The sequence below is a fragment of the Oreochromis niloticus genome, linkage group LG8 (assembly GCF_001858045.2).
Source record: "Oreochromis niloticus isolate F11D_XX linkage group LG8, O_niloticus_UMD_NMBU, whole genome shotgun sequence".
Taxonomy (NCBI): domain Eukaryota; kingdom Metazoa; phylum Chordata; class Actinopteri; order Cichliformes; family Cichlidae; genus Oreochromis; species Oreochromis niloticus.
In genome coordinates, this window is record NC_031973.2 from 21,808,517 (window position 1) to 21,830,025 (window position 21,509).

The 21,509-nt window shown below is 40.4% G+C and overlaps 1 protein-coding gene and 1 long non-coding RNA gene across 2 annotated transcripts in view; one reads left to right on the forward strand and one right to left on the reverse strand.

Annotated features, from left to right (window-relative positions):
* The window catches only part of snx29 (sorting nexin 29), a 137,658-nt gene that overhangs the window by 60,991 nt on the left and 55,158 nt on the right, over positions 1-21,509 (reverse strand). The window contains exon 15 of the mRNA XM_019362793.2: positions 6,203-6,309. Coding sequence (XP_019218338.1) covers positions 6,203-6,309 — 107 coding nt within the window. The remainder of the gene's footprint in view (positions 1-6,202; positions 6,310-21,509) is intronic.
* Positions 20-20,372, forward strand: LOC112847662 (uncharacterized). The gene is made up of 3 exons (XR_003221353.1): positions 20-433; positions 12,690-12,772; positions 20,263-20,372. It is a non-coding gene; the product is annotated as an uncharacterized LOC112847662 (long non-coding RNA).

The window sequence follows — 21,509 nt, forward strand, 5'->3', positions numbered from 1 at the left end:
TTTGGGTGGTTAAAAAAAACAAACTACAACTCCTTATTCAATGTGTGTGCTGACACATAATGGCACAAACCACAGTTGAGGTCATTTCCTGACAGATGTTCCCCCTCAGGCACCTCAGGTGGTTACAGCAGGACTCTGCGTTGACTGTCCAACACAGTGCATTAACATTCCTGACGGTGGTCTGGGCCTGAATGCAACACCTTCAAATTACTGCAGAAACTTTTGCCTGTTTCACAGATAAATCCTGTTCGGTCTTTAATTCAAAGCTGGAAACTCAGCTCTCATCGCTGGTGATGATCCTCAAAGCAAAAGCTGGTCACTGCGATACAGAAACTGATGTTTGCTCTCTTTGGCAGGGCCGTGGTAAAATTGCAAGGTGGTCAAGGTGTTCAAGAAAAGTACCTTAAGGAGAGATCTCCAGAGTTTACATATGGTAAGATTTTTGTTTCCTATGGGCATCATCATGGATATTTTTGATCATACTAATAGAATCATTAACAACAGAGTATATCAGGCTGCTGCCAGTGTATTTCTCTTCACAGCCTTTTAGACTCTTGTAGCTCATTGTTTGATTTAATGGTCCACCAACTGTCAGTATGTTCATTTGTAGCCAGGCGCTTTCAGAGGAAAGTCTGATAAACCTACTATATACTACCTGCTTAGGCTTTCCAAGCAGAGTTGGTAGAAACTACAATTCAGAAACAGAAGTCCAAATGAATGCCAGTATGGCTCCATATCTGTGTAAATTACTTAATGATCCATTGAAACTGCCATAATAAGGCTCTAAGGTGATTATATTCTTCTGTTTGATCTTCGGCTGAAGCTATTTGCCAATTTATCAGAACACCAGCTAACGCAGCTTTAAAGACATCTAATAAAAGTGGTTTTATTGTAATGATAAACTGAACTAAAGTGAGCTCACTGAAACTATAACAAATGGATTTTTGTAGCAGCAGAAAGAAATACTTCTTCTTTGGAGTCATCAGCAACCAGCCAATCACATTTGCTGCCTTGAATGCTGCAATCAGTAGTTTCAGTGGAATGGCCATTTGAGGCTTCATTGCCCTTCATGCCTTTACAAGACATCATGTTTGGTTCTGGTAAAAGACCCCAACCCCAAAACCAAAGGCCATCATTACCTGAATGACAGGAAAAAGCTACCCTGTTGAGCAACCACTAAATTACTTTCATTTGTAGAGATTTGCCTTGTGCACAGCTTCAAAGGCAACATGAAAAGGAAACGAGCATCGAGTTCTGAGTGCAAAGTTAAAGTCGATACAATGCATTTGCATCACTAAATTAAAACTCAAATAGGTCAGAAACACGGGCGTGTTTCACAGGTTAATGAAGGTTGAGCCCCGTCCAGTATTTATTTGTCTCAGTGAGGCCTTTATGTATCAAACAAGGCTTGATGTGACATTTTCAAAAATCAATAACTTGGCTGGCCAGATTTTGTCTCAGTCACCGAGCGGAGACAGTGGAATCAGGAGTGTTGACAGCTGCTCGTGTAAATCACAAAATGTCAAATTCTTATATCAGGAGAAGCTGCACTGCAGTTTCAGCTCGTGTGAGCGCTCGACATTATGTGCATTTATCACAGACTGCTAAAAGATGGACTGAGCTGTCAGGGCTGAAAAGTATGGTCAATATGGAAGTGCCTTTATTTTTTTTTTTATTAAAACAGATTATTTTAATAAAAATAAATTCAATTATTTTTATTGCTCACCAGGCATGAGCCCAGTTGTTGCTGTTTGTATCATTTGAGTTTATTGGGAAAACAGCCCTCATCTCCATTTGTCTGTGAATACAGCAAACAACTTCCTGATGAGTTTATGGGCTCAGTCTCCATTTCGAAGTTTATTGAATATAACATTAAGTACGTTTTGTAATTTCTGGCCATGCTAAGAGGCAGAAAAGTGGATTATCCAGGATAGCCTCGTTGCCTCTTTTGGGATTGCTGAAGTGTGTGGTTTTACAATCAGATCCACACCTCACTCATCACATTTGGCTTCAAAACACAAAGACACAGCTCAACAAACCAGTGGGTGACATCACACGTGCTATGTTTATCTACTATAATGTCTCTGGTACTTCTGCATAATGTATATATAATGTAGTAGAGTTAAGGTTAGGTCAGGCGACGCACCTTTTGAGATTTCCTGTGGCCAGTCACTCTATTCATCTGCAGTTGTTCTCCCAGAACAAACACTGTAGACTGCAAACTCCACCTTGATTAGAGGATTTCTTATCAGCTATAGCATGCTAGCGTGGTCAGCACTAAAAGTAAGCTGATACCGTGTCACGTGCAATGCACACAGAGTTTGGATTTTTTATGTGTGTGTTTGCTTCAACTGTCCCTCCCTGTGTGATTGATGCTGTACCCGACAATCAATTAGTCGCCACATGAAGCCCAGACAGGATGCTTCTGTCCCGTGACAATTCCAATAATCACTCTGCATGTTGCTGTCTTCATTGTCCACAAAAAAGGCAGAATGTTGGTGCAAGATTGGACCAGCTCTGCTGTCTTACTCCACCTAGCTTAACCCTAAGCAATCACAGCACTCCAGTGATTGCTGGTTTTTTCTTGTTGAATTAGAGTAACTTAACTATTATGTCATGGCTCAAGTTTTTTATTGAAATAAAAATTTATAAAAATTGTGCCATTTTTCTTCTTTTCAAAGACACTGAACTGGGACCAGTTCAGCCCACACCTATATAGCATCACAACCCTGCTATTTGTGTTTATGAAAACACAAGAAAATTTCAATAAAAAGCCATTTTTCTGCTTTGCCCATCCCTATTTCCCACTAATATCCCACTGCACTGAATATTATGGTAAGTCCTATTAAAGGAGACAGCTGACAGCACTGGTGGTGAACAATAATGAGAACATTCTGTATCTCCTGTTAGCTGCACGTCTTTCTTGTTCCATTTTCCTCTGTGGTTGGCTGTTATCTAAAGAGCAAGCACTAGCCTCACCAGAGCAGTCACACTCACATTTTACAAGATCCCTACTCTGCAACTTATTACCAAACAGGGACGAGGAAAATACCTGCATCCTCCACGACAGGATAATTTATACCAAGCTGGACGAAGGACAGAGTCTGCAGGGCGATTGTGCTCCACACCGTCCTCCGGGCTTGCTGTAAAGGCCCAAATGACACTGACAGCACAGTAAATGAACAAATAAATAAGTAAACACCATTAACAATGCACCATACATGCATGTGCATAAATAAGTGAGGACACAGTTTGGGGGGAAACAGACTGAATTATTTCTTATTAAAAAAATATAAAACCTCAGATGAATTATTCATGCAGACACCCTCACACGTGTCACTACCCATTAGAATACACTCTTACTGGGAGTGTTGTCATATTGGTCAATCTAACAGTAAACTGGACACAGCTCTCATCATTACTCACACAGCAGGCAGAGTTATGCCTTATGTCCTATTATTATAGAGCTTCCTGAGATCCTCAATTGATGTTTTTGTAAAGAACCTGCTCAGGGAAAAGCTCTGTTGGCACTGTTATGGGTTTTAAATCAATGCAAATGCAGAAAGTCCAATTTCTCTACTTTATTTAGATGGAGTAGCCTGGGGAGATTTTTCCCCAAAACTAAAAGCTCTGAATGCAGGTATTAATGCAAATCATGACCTCATTTACTTTGATAAGATATACAGTAAGTGAACACTTTGTATTGTGAGGTAGAAGCTGTGACTTCCCCCGTTCGTTTAAAGCAAACAGAAGCTTTCTGAAACTCCGGCACCGGCAGATGATCCTGAGAGTGAAATGCAGACGGGAACGTCGTGTTTATCCTTCAGAGTAAAACAAACAGAATAAAACTCCAAGTGAAAAATCAACTTCTTTGAATTGAGGCGCAACACGGTTTATGTGGTTGGAATTTTAAAAGCTTCATTTCAAAGACAGACAAAGCCACAGTCACCTCACATTACAGTTTCTGTACTACAGCGTGCCAGTCATGGTCATTTTTTTGAAGATAGGGTGGAACTGGTTACCTAATCCTACCAATACAAGACTGAACAACCAGCATACTGCAAAGCCTGTATGGGAAAAAACCCTAAAGCCTTCCCCACTTTATCAACTATTTTAGTCTAAACAGGACCATCATCATTTACTAAATTCAATAACGTACTGTAGGGAAGTCAGAAGTGAAGTCAAGTTTATGTAGAAGCACATTTAAGGGCAAACTGTTGGACAACCAGAAGAATAAAAGAATATGAAATAATAGAACAATAAAACTGATCGACCTCAGTCTGTATGTCTGGGTGGTGGTGGTTAGTAATACTGGGTTACCACCAGCAGAACTTCTTTGATGACCCTGCAGTGGTTGGCTGCATTAAGAGTGGGCAGGAGTTCGAGTACAGAGAGCTGGTCTACCAGAATGACAGAATGGACTGGAGGACCAACAGTAATGCTCTGTACAAGAAGGGGATGAGTAAAGCTCAGATCCTTTAATGTGTGCAGCAAGATGCTGGAGATCTTCTACCAGTCTGTGGTTCTAAGTCCCATCTACTTTGCTGTTTTCTGCTGGGAGGAGCAGCATCAGTGCCAGAGATGCCAGCAGCATCAACAAACTGATCCACCAGGCTGGAAGCATCATTGTCCAGAAACTGGAGGCGTTTTAAGTCACTGAGGCCAGCAGGTCACTGAACAAACTGCTCTCCATCTTGGACAACCCATCTCACCCACTCTACCCCACACTACTGAGGCAGCAGAGCTGCTCTCTCAGACTGATTAAACACCAGTAAAGAAGAAACATAAAGAAACATAAAGAACACTTCAGGAAATCATTCTTTAAGTTTCTGTGAAACTGGACAATAACCGTTTTTCCTGTGACAGGAGAAAACATCTGCCAGGCATCAGATTCCACAAATATTTCTATTATCCCTTCATGTAGCTGTTTATTAGATTTAGTGCACATATTATTTATTAATGCATGTTGCACTACCCTTTTGCAAAATTCTTATTTTTATTTTATTTCTGTATATGTACATTTTTGGACTCTCTTACAGTATAACGCCCTCATTATGTGCTTTAACAAGAAAGAAAGAACCCACCTTCTGACAAAAATGGGGGGAAACATAAATCCAACAGCAGTAAAAAGAAATCAGTATTCAGTCTGCTTTAAAAGCCAAATAATGCTCATACGGGTTTCAGAAATGACTAATTTTGGAAAGGTCCTGATGTGAAGGTGCAGTTTGGTCCACTGCAAAGGCCTGATCTCCTTTATGTTTTAATCAGGACCTTGGGACAGCTAGGAGCATCTGCTCAGCAGACCCCATTGATCTAGCGGGAGTGAGCAAAGTTAAAAGATCAGAGAGGTAAACAAGTGCCAACCCATGTAATGGCTTCGAAACAAACAAGAAAATCTTCAAATCAATTCTAAAACTCAGCAGGAGGCAGATCTAAGGAAGCCAACACGAGTGATATCTGGTCTCACTCGCATGAGCCAGTTTAAGAGCTGAGCAGCTGCAGTCGGCCAAGCGGTGACAGACTGAATAAAGACGCAACAGTCGAGACAAACTGAGGGCATGGATGCCCTCTGAAGGAGAGCAAAGAAGCTTGTTTTAACAACAGCACGGATCTGTTTATCAAACGCAAAAGTGCTGTGCAGACCACTCCCAGGTTCCTCACACAGAGTTTTATAGATCCTTAAAGGCCTGAAGCAATGCACGAAACTGAACATGGAAGAACATGTGAAACTAGTGGTCGAGCAGAGGCTTAGCAGAAAAACATTAACTGAGGTCATAAATTGAGTAATTATTTCTCATAGACCTCAATAAATCTGACTACTTTTCACAACCACAGGAGTCGCCCCTTGCTAACTATTAGATAAACACAAATTGAAATGGCAATTTAGCCAGAATTAATCTTATTCGTATTTAGTAATGTGGTAGAAAACACAGGGAACTGCTCTGGAACTAAACCCAGAGATACAATTTGTCATTTTATCTCCCTTGTTAGCACAATAATTGTCTTAAAGTGGGAAAACTGGGAGCAGGAACATGAGGAACTAACATTTACAGTATGTCGCTCATGTGATAAACTGGAGGGAACCTGGAAACTTCCTGGATTTTATTATAAACAAGCTTTGATCAGCTTCAACTGTTTTTAAACAGAGACAAAGTGAAAGAAAAGTATTAATGGCAGCAGTATAAATGAGTACAACACTCACCTCGATGAGTTTGCGTTCATAGCTAGCAGCCAGCTCCTCAATGTCGCCCATGAACTTATTCTGTGGAATCGGAGTCTGCTCTTCACTTGACCGCAACACTGACAGGGCTGCAGCAGACAGAGAAAGAGAGAAGGAGCATTCACAAAGATGTAAAGATACTGAGACACGTCCAAAGGACACGCTGTGGTGAAAAACTCCTATTCCAGAGCTTGTCATCTTCTGTGGTGAGCTTTGACACTGGCAGCTGTTCCATGTTTTGTTTTAGCAGCGAGTGAACAACGCAACCATGCAAACACAATGAATCTTAATTTTGAAGGAGATATGAGTATACCAATATAGTCTGCTTGAAAGACAACCACACGTCCACACAGTATGCACTCTCTTAGAGTATGCATACACACTTCCTTTCATGTGCACTTAAAACTACATTTTTCTTTCTCAGAAAACTTCTTACTGTTCTGTCAAAATGATAAACTCCCCTTCTCTCACCATCGCCTGTTCTACTCAGACTTCCTCTTCAGATAGAGTTTATTGTTTCTTTGCACTACTGTAGCTTGCTAACTCGCTAAAGTCATCCCAGCAGAGCCTGAAGCGGCGCTTCTGAGCCTATTAACGTCAACTAATCCAGTTCCCTCAGCAAAGAACGGCAGAACACGCTAAAGTCAGAGCACTGAATCTTTTTTCTTTTTTTTCCAGAAGGTGGGTGTAAGATGGATTGTTTTTTCACCTCAGCAAAAGCAAATTAACAGTGTTATTTCACTGCCACCGCACATAACAAACACAGAGACAAATAGACTGAGGCTAGGAGGAAGGAGAGACAGAGAGAGAGACACGAGCCAAGACAAATAAAAGAGGTTGAAAATAAATTACACAGGAACATATTCAGCATGTCCAAAGGCCCAACAGAACTCAAATAAACTTGTGGCAATGGCTCTTTAGGGGGAGGTTTTAGAAAATCTACAGCTAGACTGTAATTATAGAGAGAACCTCCAGCAAGTGTCTGAACGTCTAGACAGAGTGAGACAGGTATTGATGAAGGAGCTTCCTGTGGTTCCAAACAAAAGGTACCGTAGGGAGAACAGCTGCTGAGAATCACAGGCAGGTACAAGTTCACAAGTAAGAGGAGTAAAGTTATCCAAGTGGACTGCCGGTACGCACACATACCTGTTCACATACTGCAAACATGTGCATTTTATTGTTTTCTCTTGAGCAATAGTTCTCCAGGTTTTTTAAAGGTATTTCTTTGTTTTTCTTTGGACATTGGCTGCTTTTTCATTCATTTTCAGTCCAGTCCTTGTACCTGACCATTTTTACAGAAATGCCTTTGACAAAATAAGCTTATAGGTAAAAAAGCTTAAACACTAGAGCCATCTGTAAAACACGGTGGAGGCTCTGTCATGGTTTTGGGCTGCTTTTCTGATCTTGTCAGAACTATGAACACAAAAAAGTACCATCAGCTGAGTGACAATGATCCCAAACACACTTCCAATGCAATAAAAGCAAATAAAAACCTGGATAGAAAAACACACAGTGGAACACTATCCTTCATGGATCAGCCTCAATTATTTTTTCGCTGAAACTGAACAAAAACTGTTTGCTTGTATACCATGTATGTTGCCAAAAATTACTTTTCCCAGCAACGTCTGGCAAAAATCACCATTTGTAATAATGTAACACTTTAACAAACAAGTCATCTGCAAAATAGAAATCAAGGAATTGTGAGGTGGCCTTTAATGAGGGGAAACAGGAATAAGGATTTTCATTAAACGTTTCCAACAGCAGTTTACATCCAATATTAGTATTAATATATACAAGTGAACATATACAACAAACAAACAATTATGTGCAAGAAAATATCAGCAAAAAATAAAAAATTAGGGTTTTTTCTATTTTTTAAGTCCCCTGAGCTGGGTACAGTCACTGCATAAAAACCAGTGACAACTTTTATAACAAAAAGCAAACTGTGACATTTTTAATGAGGTTTGTGAGTCCACTTAAAGAGTCACTCAGAGCTTCAAACCGGTGGTGTCTAACCTCCTGCTGCTGTCTCGTAACAACTCCACTTTTAGATAAAACATTCATGGCTGCAGAGCTGCACATTTTAAATTATCAAGGTAAAGTTTATAAAAGGCCAAAGTGTTTAATTAACTCTTTTCTGCGCAACAGTTAAAAAGCCTAAAGGGATTCAAAGGAAAGCATAAGCGCCCCACGGAATTGACGAAATCTTCATATTTCTCTTATATAAAGATGTATGTACGCATGCAACAACAGACGCACACCTCAGGAGGCTGACAGAAGCACATCATCACAGCTCCAGCAAAGGGCCAGCGGCAAAGCAATCCCCCAGCTTATCTCTGGCCCGCCAACAGCACTGTACTGTATACAACAGTCAGCAGCCTAATAGCCTAGAAAGCTACAGTACACCGATATACACGGAGATAGAGAGAATGAAAATGTATAAATACTATAAAAAATACTGAAAGAACTATTTCCCCAGAGAGGAATCCAAGATGCACACGCGCACACACACACACACACACACACAAAATCAAGCATAAAGAGGCAAACACACACACACACACACACACACACAGAAAAATGCACATGCATAGAGGACTGCTGACGGTGGAGCTTGCCATACCAATTTAACTCAGCTCTGAGGGGGTTTTTCCCCTTAAGTTGGATTTCTGTTACCTGTCACACTGATACGCTCTTAATAATGAAAATACAAGGAGTGTGTGGGCAGACGACAGAGGAGAGATAGTGAGAGGGGATTAGGAGGGAGGGCACACACAGATGTTCCTGACTCTAGGAAATTGAGCAGACAGCTGGTTTGGAATAACAAAACTAACTGAGCAACCGACCAAGCAGGTGTGTGTGTGTGTGTGTGTGTGTGTGTGTGTGTGTGTGTGTGTGTGTGTGTCCTGAAGAAAACCTCTAAAATATTGAGCTCCATGTGAGCAGATGCTTCAGCAGAACGAGCATTAGACATCGTCATAAAACTGTTTACTGGTGTTTGGGAGTGCCCTGTCCCACTCCCAGGAGTGTGAGTCTCCAGAGACATCTCTGAAATGATCACAGTGTGTGAGATAATTAGTCACTTAAGTGACGAGGTCCACTGAGACAGACACACACAGGCCAGTGGAGAATTCCCCCCAAAATGGCCCAAATGTTCAAATATGTAACATTGGGGAAAGACGGTGGAGTAAAGTTTTGGGTTTGGTTCTTAGGAGTCTTTTTGTGTTTTCAGCTACAAAGCCAGTTCATGTTTATTGGGAAGTCGATGTAATTTAGTCCATTGAGTTACTTTGCCTAAAATAAAACTCATACGACTTCACCATGCGTTATATACAACCCTTGTGTCATGTACCCTCCCTTGCCAGAGAAATGTATTTTATGTTTTTTTAGTAATAAATGCATGAGAGGCTAAAATAATTCTGACCCTGCAGTACAAGGTAATGTGGAAAATATAGAAGTTTTACTCTGAAAAACATGTCTTCATTTTCTGACAACAAAGTGAATGTTCTTACAAACAGACTTCCCGGTTAGCTGTATCTTATGTACACAGGACACAGATGGATGCGTGTATTTTCATAAAGCTTCCAATTAAGGCTCCAATTCACGCATAACGAAAGTACTCATTGCTGAATGACTCAATAACATCATGCCAAGTTTTCTATTAAATATGCAGTTTTGTATTTGTAAGTTCTTTTTGCTAATTTTTCAATCCTTGATAAGTAGGTCTAACACAAGTTAACCCCTTTTGTTAACCTTCCCTATTACACACAAAGCCACAAGTCCAGACATGCCTGAGAGCAAGAGCTACACAGCTGCCTCCAATAGTAATGTAGTACCTAAAAAGGCAGCTACATCAACCACCAGTGTGCACTACTTTGCAAAATATGCCAGAAAACTGTTCATGCTGAAAGTGTAAACAACAAACCTGTTTCCAAAAACACATCGTCAAGTACAACCAGGAAGAGACACCAGTGGTTGTTAGTGTGGATTGTTTAGCTCCTGAAGATTTACAAGTTCCTTCAATGACAGTTATTGTTAGACTAAAATGTTAACCCATTATTTTACTTCAATTTTCCAGTGAAAACACTACCTTGGCTACTTTTGTGCTTACACTTGACTGATAATACTGCTGTTGGATCCTTGTGGCTATAGAGTAGGTAGTCTGTCAGCATTTTCTTCAAATTAATGCTGCTGCTTGCAATCACTGAGAAAATGTTCACTATAACATCATAAACATCATTATAGGAAACTTTCCTTGAAAGATTATAACTTTGAGGCTATATTGCCCAACCCTACTTAGTAGCAATCGTGGGAACCTAACAAGGCCATGCCCCCTTTTTTTTTTTTTAAATTCAGTGGTCCCTGAAACATCATCCTGTTAAAATCGGTGTCAAACCTGATTTAGAAAAGAAAAAAAAAAGAACCTTTGAAAAACTTGGTTACTTTGGATCAATAGAAGTTTTTGATGGCTGTATGAAGCAAATTAAACTATATACTATCTCCAGGTGAAACACAGACGAGCAGAAATATTTCCTCTCTCCTTCAGCCTGATGTCGCCACAAGCTCAAACTATGCAAAAGAAGACTTGTCAGATAAACTCCATCTGGCCTTCAAGCACTTCAAAAGCAGGTTCATATGTACTGCGTATGAAATACAGAAAGCTCCCATAAAGAATGACCTAACCCTTCTGTGAAATCAAGGAAATCCTGAAATATCCTTTCTAAAGTGGGAGCTTTGACTGGTGATAATAACATCAGTGCCAGCAGTCGAGAAAGCGGGGCAGAGCCTGACACACTTGACTAATGCTGCTCCGTCCATTAGCAGTAAGGAGACGCGGCTCTGCATCCACGACCCCGAGCACGCAGCAGACTGAAGAACAAACAAATGTCCATCCTGCTACAGATGAGCCGCGGCAAAGCTGCTGAATAAAACATGCGAAGTGCTCCCACTACAACAGGACTTATGTGCAATCAAGTGAAGCGCTCCTTGTAATGCCATAACGGCACAAACCTGCGGCACTCACACCACTGTGAAATTGGGGCTCTTCTGAATCTTCCATTTCTTATCTCCGTATGAAATCGCTCCATCCCTCCCGGCTCCCGTTTCCCATCCTTTGTTCTTTCTGTTTTTGGGCCTTTAACTTTCTTTCATCTCTTTGCACTTAAAAAAAATATACGCGTCCTTGTTTTTGTTGAGTCTTCTCCTCTATTAAGAATTGATTCGGTTTCTCTTTTTCTCGTCTTTGCCGCGTCCTTCTTCCCAACTTTCTGCTCTTTTGTGCTGCCTTCATTCATCTCCCCTCACCTGCTTTTTCTTTTAAATCTTACTCATTCCTTAACAATTCTTCCTTCACCTTAATGTCTGTCATCCTCTTATATTTACTCTCAATTGTCACCAGTCAATCACATTGTGAGTGCAGGTAACTTTTAATGATGCATATGTACGAAAACTATATTTTAAAATGCACACACACACACTTGGACATCAACAGAAAAATAATAAAGAAAGATCAAAAGATGAGCTGATAAAAAGGGGAAAAAACATGGTTTTTTTCTCTACTAATGACAACATGCCTTTCTCCAACTCACACATAGTTGCACACACACACACAGCTGAGTTAATCACGCAGCCAGGCCATGTATTGTGGATGGGCTGGCTGGGGAGCAGGCAGGCGGCTGACTGAGTTAATTAATGAGTGCTAATCAAACGCAATCTTCTTTCATTTTCTAATCGTTCATACTTCATTTCTCCCGTTCTCCTCCTTCCTTTGTGTATCAGCACTAAGAAAGAAATGACAGAGGGGAAAGATCAGAGCCGCCTTGCTCCCGTTACACGGGACAAATAGCACAAGATTTTCATTCACCCACACGAGAGGCAGAAGGTGTGGAAATCACTATTCTCCTCGCTCTGATGGGTCCAATCAGGAGAGCTCTGTGCCAGCCTGGCTCAGTCAGGGGTTCGCTGATCATGAGTGGAGAACCGACGACATCCTGATCACACATGCGCCCCACAAGAGCACACGCTAGCTTTCTCTGTCTTACTTGTCTTTAGCTTTCCTGAGTTGTCTGAAGTGGCATAAAAGGAGCCTCTCCGATTATAATGAGCAGAAAGAAAGCGAGGGAGGAGAGGGGTTTTTGTTTTCTTTAGTATGAGCTTTGTAAAGGATTTCACTTCAACAAAGACAAATGAGAAACGTGAACAAACGACTTAATGTTGTGCGCTTAAACTGAGAATCAGATTGTCCTCTGAGTAAACTATCAAACACATACAAAGGTTCAGGATTTTAATTTAAACGTTAAACAGCAACAATGTGCGCCGTGCTCCTGCTTTAACCGCTATATCAACAGTTACAGAAAAAGTTGTGCATAAAAACACTGAAATCTGCAGCACAACTTGGAAAATATCTGGCAGCTTGCATTTATTCCTTTGCTTTCAATGCTAGTCTTTGAGTTTGTTTTTTTCCCTCCAGGAAGAGTCCAGAATTGCTCCAATCATAGCAAACCACCATCTATCACACCAAACTGCACTTTCCAGCCTTGCATGACACAAAAGGTGAGAAACAGTTCAAAGTCTTTTTCTTTTACCCTTGCGATATCTTTTGATTCACAAACAACACGTAAACTTCTCTCACAGCTGTTTGGACAGAAATCTAAAATCATTCTTCTTCCTAAAATGGAACAGAGAAAGATGTCCGCATGCCGACCTGACCTCAAAACAATGCCTTTATTCTTGGTCTAGTTTCAAACAATCAGCTGGACGCTGTCAGATATAACTTTAAAGTGTAAAATCAGATGCGGTGAAACGGACAAAAACATTTACAGCGAGGAGAAGAAATGTCACATGCCTGGTGGTGAAATGGCAACAACAGTATGGTCGTGACTCATGCAGAACATTTGCAACAGTGACGGCATGCAGGGGAGTTTTTGGTCACGATATTGTGGGACAATCACACACTGAAACACCCAGGTTTGATATACCTTTGCATTTGGATATTTATTACAGTTTTAAATGGTAAAAGTTTCACTATTCTTATATTTAATAATAACGACAATAGAATAAAATAAACTGTCACCCTGAACTCATCACTTGTATTTACAGCTTTAATGGGAAGCTGTTTTAAGTAAAAAGCTCACCAGTTCTGTTTTTTTAAAAAAGAAGAGAAAAAGAGTCGTTCGTTGGACAAAACAGAGGCATTAAGATTTTTGGCATCAACAACTAGAAATAAAGTTAAAGTAAAGTGAAAAGTGAGACGCAAACAGTAGACATGTGACATTCACCTTTTATTATCGTGTGGAGAATTCAGAAAGCTATATGTAACATTATTATTTTGAAAGTGACTGAAATAGCTCGTAACACCTGTTAAAATAAGGTTTTAAAGGCTAACTAGATGCAGGGTGCTAAAATCATCCTCTGACATGTGCATTTTTTTAAGCAAACCAACATCAGCTTGTTAATGTTTTTAGTCCTCAACAGCAGCTAATGGAGCTGACTATTTTTCCCCAGTGGGCGTAGTTTTCAGAGAATGATACATGTGCTCTGTCATGGTGGCACATTTAGCAGCAAGAGCCTAGGGCGAAGGGTTGGTCGACACAAAATAATGACGGGGCTAGTAAATAGTAATGTCCCTCTGTGGCTGCGGGAAATGTAATGTGAGAACGAACATGTTTCAACATAAACATGGAGATGATATGAAATCATGGACATCAACAGAATTGGTAGACAAGGAACTAACTTTTTGCTCTGAAGTCTTTCTGGCTTCCACTTGTACTCAGTGTTCTGACTATTATTAACCAATCACGGAGCAGGATTTAGTCCACTTATCTGCAACTAGCTAAAAATGCCAGTATGTTTTACTATCGATCTGATTTGGTGTTTATGTTGAGTATTGAGGTTTAGCAGTGATCATTAAAAGCATTAAATCATTTTGTCCGTCATTTTGGAGTGAAGTGAACGAGGCTCCACAGACCTGGAGACCTGTCAGTGGGTGTTGTCCTTCATTTGTTAGGAAAAGCCTCCTTGCGACTTGTTTGGTCTTTATCAGATTTCTGCAGCTGCATGAAATTTGCATGGACAACAGCTACTTGTTTGCAAACAACTGGCAGATAAAAACTCTTAGCGATAGTGAAACTGTGAGAAATGCAATGCAACAATGCAAATCCTACAAGGCGGCTGCAACTTTCACTTGATCAGTGAACATTCGCCGTTTCTGGATGGCGTCACACTTTTATACGTTTTACTACTCAGCTAATAGTTAGCGAGTGTTTGAAAGTCAGAATCTTGTGTGCAAATTGCAGGTGAGTGCAGGAATCTACTAGTGACCAAAGCAATCACAGGCAGGTTTTTGGTGCAGCATCCTCTTTGCAGCCAATTTCACCCAGCAACAACCAGGATTCTCCAGGAAACGATCAAAAACCAGTTGGGGAACACACATTTGTCACTAAAGAACAGTGGTTGTGTCGCATCCAATATGGCGGACAACTTTCAAGAAACTTCAAGTATGTGCACCTGAAATCACACGAAAAACCTCGCTTTTCCCCCCCTCAAGAAGATGAGGGGGAGAAAAAAAAAACATCATTTAGTGTAACAGTAGTATTATCAACAACAATATAATCTACAGTTTTGTAACAATAGCAAGAAATGTTAAATATTAAGAATCATATGCAGTGAATATTGTGTAGGATTGTGTAGAATTACAATAAGTACAGAGGTTTTTCAGTATGAGACACCTCACAGTGCAGTCACAGAAGATACAGAAGCCTGTGAATTTCTCCTCAGGAATCACAAAACGTGTTTTGTTTTATGTACTCTACAAATTGCCATTTCTGAAATGACCCAATTTAGCTGCCAGGATCAATATAGTTCATCTGACACTCTTAGAAGGACTCAGGCGATTAAATCTGATTATGTTAGCGCAGGTAATAATGAGAGTTTCAATCTGCAATCAAACTGTGCCACGTCTGCTACAACACTGATCAAATCAGCAGACTGATTGTTTGGACAAGCGCATAATCCGAGTAAGCCTGTCAGTGTGACCCGAACATGTTGCCACGCCGTATTCTCTTGTTTTTTGTCAAGAATATTGCTTTTTCCAGGCGATACAGTTATTCATGTGGCCAAGAAAACCTCAAGAGCGAGGCATTACATCACTGAACATGTGTTTTGAGCACGTATTTCGGCACTGTCCTGATAAACAGCACATTTGTAAACAACCTGCTGCCTCAAATGTTCCCTTTATTCTGTGTTTTACCGTCAGCGCGGCATGTTCTTTGGTCGTAATTACTTGTATTACCGTCAAGTCTCCATTTGCTCTTCTCTTGTCTTTGGTTCTCTGCTTCTGAATGACCCAGTTTCACCGCTTAGATTATTAAAGTTTCATTTTATCATCTGCTCTAATCTGAGGTACTCCGCCTTTGTTTCAGCTCGACACCTCTCAGCATTACGTGAGCATCCACTGAGGTTAGCGAGCACGGCGCCGTGCAAGCAGTGTGAGGTACAAATAATAGGATGGGACACCACTCGTGTAGGAGAGAGGAGAGGGATGATCAATATTTGGATAATGTGCAGCGGAAGGATTGAATAAATATTCATAAGAAGTGTGAAAGCATATAAATGGCTTAATCATAGAATCTCGTAGTCTGAATCAAAACAAAAATGGCATTGCAGTGTGCACATGTCACGGTGATGAAGTTATGAATGCATAAACCATCACAAGAAAATGTTTCACACACAAACACACAGAGAACAGGCTTACAGGCAAAACACATACACAGAACCCACTGCTCGCTTCTCCATGAAAAATCTCATTTAACAAAATTAAACCTGTGCTGGAGACTTCCTCACCCGCTGCATATTTTGTACCTGAAAATCACCACAGGGAAAACTCGAGTTGAGTCAACATCCTGTCCGCAGAACAAACAAATAAGCCAATTTCTTACGGTGGTCAAACTTTTACAACTCAGAAATGTATTTTCCTCACTACTGATGGTTCGCTTGCTGTGAACTCACACGTGTGTGGGGAGGGGGATCATCTTAGTAACTATTTACTGCTCCAAAACAAACCAAACACCACAGCAACTAACTGAAACTTCCCTCCTACATTCAAGTTCAACTTTAGTTATTCATAGGATCACTTGAGATAAAAAGACTGGGAAGGACAGAATCACTGCTGTGGGGGGCGGGTAATTGAATTTGGGCTTCTTAAGTCTGCACCTTCAGCACAGCATGCCAAGGTCTATTCTACAAATGGGAAGCTGTTAGTACAGCAGTTTCAAAAGAGTGACTATCCCTTCTTATCCTGGAACAGTTAAGCACAGGTTGTGTTTGAAATTCACATTATCTTGACGGAGCACAATCTGAGTGAATCTTTGATCTGACAGCGCGTCACTTGTGTTGTAGCCCATTCCTCCATCTCCTGTCAGTGCATGTTAACTGTATGTTACTGTACACTGAAGGGTGGCAGAAAAATCTGCGTGAACAGGTGACTGAGCCCGCTAATGCGTGTTTTCAGATGAGAGAAGAAGAGAACCTAATTATTCCTATGATCAAAGCAATTATTAGGAGAAAGAAGGGAAAAAAAACTCTGACCCAAAAACGTCTCAGCTGGAAAGCATCACAGCTCAATCTGCCGCAGCCTATTAAAAGAGTTATTAAGCATTCACGGAGCGCTTACAGACACTCATGCATGACAAAATTTGCACATTTACAGAACCAATTCCGTGCAAAAATGTGAGCCAGCTCGCGTAAAATAATACTGACACACACAGTTATCACCCTACAGATTTACAAACACACACATTTCTCCACCAATTTAAAGGACTCTTGAAAAATTCACCTCATAAAGGAAAAATTGCAACGAGCGTATGAGAATATTATAAAGTAAATAACATTCTTGAACCATGATCATTGGTTTGATATACCAGCTCTACAGTATGTTCCTCAGATAAAGGGACCTGTCAAAGACCTGGAGAGGAGGGCTGAAACAAAATGTTTTTATTTAAATGTTTAACACCAGTTTAATTGCCATTTAGCATCCTGAACATTTGGCTAAAAGCTCTGCTGTAGTTTGGTTGTTTTCTCTGTAAACAGAGGAGCCAATTTCTTAACTGATGGCTTCCCAACCTCCATGAAACTGAGCAAAATAAAAAATGACAAGCTGCTGTAGCATAAGCAGTTTGAACACATGCACTGCAGCCCTGAAACTCTTCTGTTACCTGAATTTAAAAAACACAGACAGATTAAAAGAGAATTCAATCTGCCGGCTCCATGGTGGAAGCTCTGCGTGATGTCTGAATTTGCAGATTTGCACAGGTGAGAATCTGAGAACAGCAAAGATGATGTTTATTTGGATTAGAGGTCGGTCTCCTAAGCTATCAGCTAACTTGGTTAGAAAGCTGCATGCATAAACTGTATGGGTGCATAACAGTGTCGCAAACCTGCTAAATTAGATGCAAATACAAAAAAAGTCTGTGCAGCACAGCTGAAGCACAGACTTTACAGATGACCATCTGGTAGAAGTAGGAATATCACTTATTAGATCATTTAAGAAATGCTCCAAATAAACAATGTCACAATTTAGCTGAGCAAAACACTAGCAGGGAATCATTAGCCTAAACACAGTTGATGCTGTTTATTGCAATCATATACGGAGACTGAATTATTTTGTGCAAGCATGTTTATTCTGTTGTCATTGCAACATGTGTCTGTGGAACCAGCCATAAGTGGCCACTAGAGGAGCTGCAGTTCTTTGATGCTGCATTTACAGACATTTCTCACTATATAAGAATGTATCATTACTACCAAGATATCAGAGCATCTACTATTTATCTGTATATAAACATATCCATTTACTGTACGAGTAGATTAATGCCTAGTGACCGCTGTGACTACTACAAATAGCCAGCCAACCTTCAAAATGTGTATCAACATTTGAGGTCTGCACAGACAAAAACCACCTACTATCTTGTCTATTCCCATGACAACATGACTTTCTTGTTTTCAGTCAAGTCTGCTTTCTTATAGCAGCAGAGTGCACAGTGTGAGACATACTTACATATACAAATAGCATATAATCACCCTCAAGATGTCCTGATATAATGGTTCTTCATTCTCTCTTCAAGTCAGAGAGCTCTCTTACTTCCTAACAGCATACAAGTACCTTTAATCTGTTTGGCAGGAAGACTGGCTTTTCACCGTTTTCCATGGAAATGCGTACTTTTACTGAATAACAAACAGACTGGGCTTTAGAGAGAGAGAACGGCACACAGACAGAAGTCTTCTTCGGGTTAAATATTTTCACACAGCAAACTTAACAGATACCTCATTTGAAATTTCACAGATTAGAATCAGCACAGTCCATGTCTGTCAATCTGGTCTTCCCTTTGTTTCGACAGGAGACATAAGGCAAACCCACATGTCTCACAAACAAAGAAAGTTTGTCGGAGAAAGCCCGGTGAAGCTTACTTTTATGATTACACAGCATGCTTTGTTCTTCAGCGTACCTCTAAGCCTGCTTACGATGTGTGACCGGACACAGATGGATTAAAAAAATGCTCTAATGAAAACCAGAACTTCATACGACTTCTAAGAGTGAAAAAGGGATCGAACTATAACTATACTAAATGGTGAAAGAATCTAAAAGCTGAGCTCAGACTTGAGAATCTCGTATAGCAAGGGGTCAGAAGGCCAGTTCCCATAACAACCAACTGATGTCATGCATGCCGACTGCATATAATAGACGGATGTAGCTACCCTCATGTCACCCTGTGATTTGTAGTTATAAAGTATCAAATTTGGAATTCACACATGAACAAGAAGCTTTAGCCACACCCCTAGCAGTGATACCTCGTTAGCTTGGTAAGAAAGGTGCATCTGTTATTTACCTCAATATTAAGTGAAAATATCACCTGAGGAGAATAAAGCCTTTTAAATCACAGGGTAGCCCTACTTTATTATCTGTTTTACTTTGAATGAGACAATAATTTAGAGAAAAGACCCACAAGAAGTGGTGAAAGTAACAATTAAGACCGTAAATCTTTAGTGAGGTCATAAATCAAATGAGCAGTAGGGCCATGTTCTTAACACACAACACTTCCTCCACAATTACTGAATGACTGACTCACAGCTGAATTACATTAAAGCTACTTTACACTCAATCATGAAAAGGGGGGCGGGGGGGGGATTCACTGGTGAATGAAAACTTGACATTTACTGGATGCTGTTGGACCGAAGGAATTTATATTGTTAAAAAATAAACATGACACTAAATGCATCAAGCGCACAAAAGTGCTGAGCTTGCATTTTCTGTGAAGCAGAGGAAAACCTGGAATAAAGGCATGTTTGCAATATAAGCTTCTTCATAAGTAGCAGAAATTGGATTTGCTTTTTTAAAATAAGATCTTTGTCTCCACTGCACGAGATGAAAAGCTGTAATTAGAGGTTTGCCTCTGTGTGACATCACAGCTACTTTTCTGAAAACGTCAGCAGCCGCACAGCAGGCCATTTCCTTCTCATCATTTAAAGTAGAGGCAGCCAGCAGCAACTTCTCTGTCTCCAAGTATCTCTCTCACCTCTCCCACCATGCAGCTCAGCAGCTTTGCTAATTGACTGCCATTTTAGAAAGTCAATCTAATTGCTTTTTGGTTATCGTGCTAATAGTCTCTGTGCTGCTAAAGAGCACCTGCGCTTTCTAACATTCGACTTAATCACACACACCATTCCTTTGCAGCGGCTCTTGCCGCTTGGAGCTGCCCACTGACCAACTATCGTTTAACACCAGTGATTAATGAACTGTTTTAAAGGGTCAAATTATGATATTATGTAACCTCACAGCAGCTAAACCTCAAAACCACAATTGGACGGTAGGTACTGGAAGCATATCAGATACTAGCAAGATACTTGGTATATAAACGCTCACTTGGAAAACTTAGGGCTAATTGCTTTGAACTGGCTCAGCATGGTGGTGTGCTAACCACCACACCACCGTAAATTGACCATAGATGTGGATGTGAATGGTTGTCTGTCTCTCTGTGTTATCCCTGCCGCAGACTGGAAACATGGCCCGTGCCCCACCTCTCGCCCTGAATTGGATAAGCGGACGGACGGACAGACGGATGGATGGGAAATGGGCTACCATGTATTCAAGGTGGCCTTGGTCTGATGAATAAAATAAATAAACAAATAAAGCATTACTGAGTAACACAAAAACCTCACTGTGAAGCTTAATAAACAAATAAAGAGTTTTCTCTCCTCAATCAGCCTTCAGTGGTGAAATAAAGACTGTAATAGTTGCCGGACTGAAAAGGAAGAAAGAGTCAGAGAACTCTGCTCGGCGCGATCTGTTTGCTTTGACAACAGTGAGAATAATTCTCTACTTGTCTCAGATTAATTACAGAGAAAGCAAACAGTGTCGACGGTGAAAAGAAAACATCCATTTAAAGTGCAATGGCAAAATAAATGCACTAAACAAAGCATTGCCAAACATTTAGCCCTGACATCCAGGTGTGTACAACTTCCCATATACTTAAAATAAAAATTTTTAAAAATGACACAAAACCAGAGAAACAAAGAAGCCCATGTTGCCATCCTGTCTGCCATGGATCACCCAAACATGCACTGAGGTTTCAGAGACCTGAAGAAAGCCAGAAATAATGAATGATTTAGCACAGTATGATTTTTAGCAACTTTTCCAATAGTCACAAATCAAAAAAATATCAGAGGAAAAGCCTGTGGTTCAAGAAGGAGATTAAAAGTTATCCTTTGGAATGCCTGGGAAAAAAAATCCTGCTGCACTTCCTCCAGTTATTGCTGAGATATTTCAGTCTCAACTCGCTGACCATCAAACTGTCATTTCAATCCTCATAAAATAAAAAAATAATAATATCATGAGGATGTTTGGGGTCCTCTTTTCTCAGACTTCCATCATACAGACACAGTTATTGTACTGCTTCTTCTGCAGGGCTAAATATTAATGTTTTTGTTTGAACATGCAGCCGCTTTAATAATAACATCATACTGTGATAATATCTGAGCAATCTGTGATTCCCACTCCTACAACAGTGCACGGCACAACACAGCGCAGAGAAACCTTAAATCCGTGGAGGTCAGCAACAACAACACTGCATTAAGTATTTCTATACAGAAAATACTGTGCTCCTCAAAGCTGTTTTAGCATCACTTCAAAACTACTTTATTTATTAATCATTTCACTTCAAAACTATGCGTTTTATTTCTAGCAACAACAAAAAAATGGAAATAAAATCCTCCTCTGTGAGGAAATAAAGTCAAGTTCCCC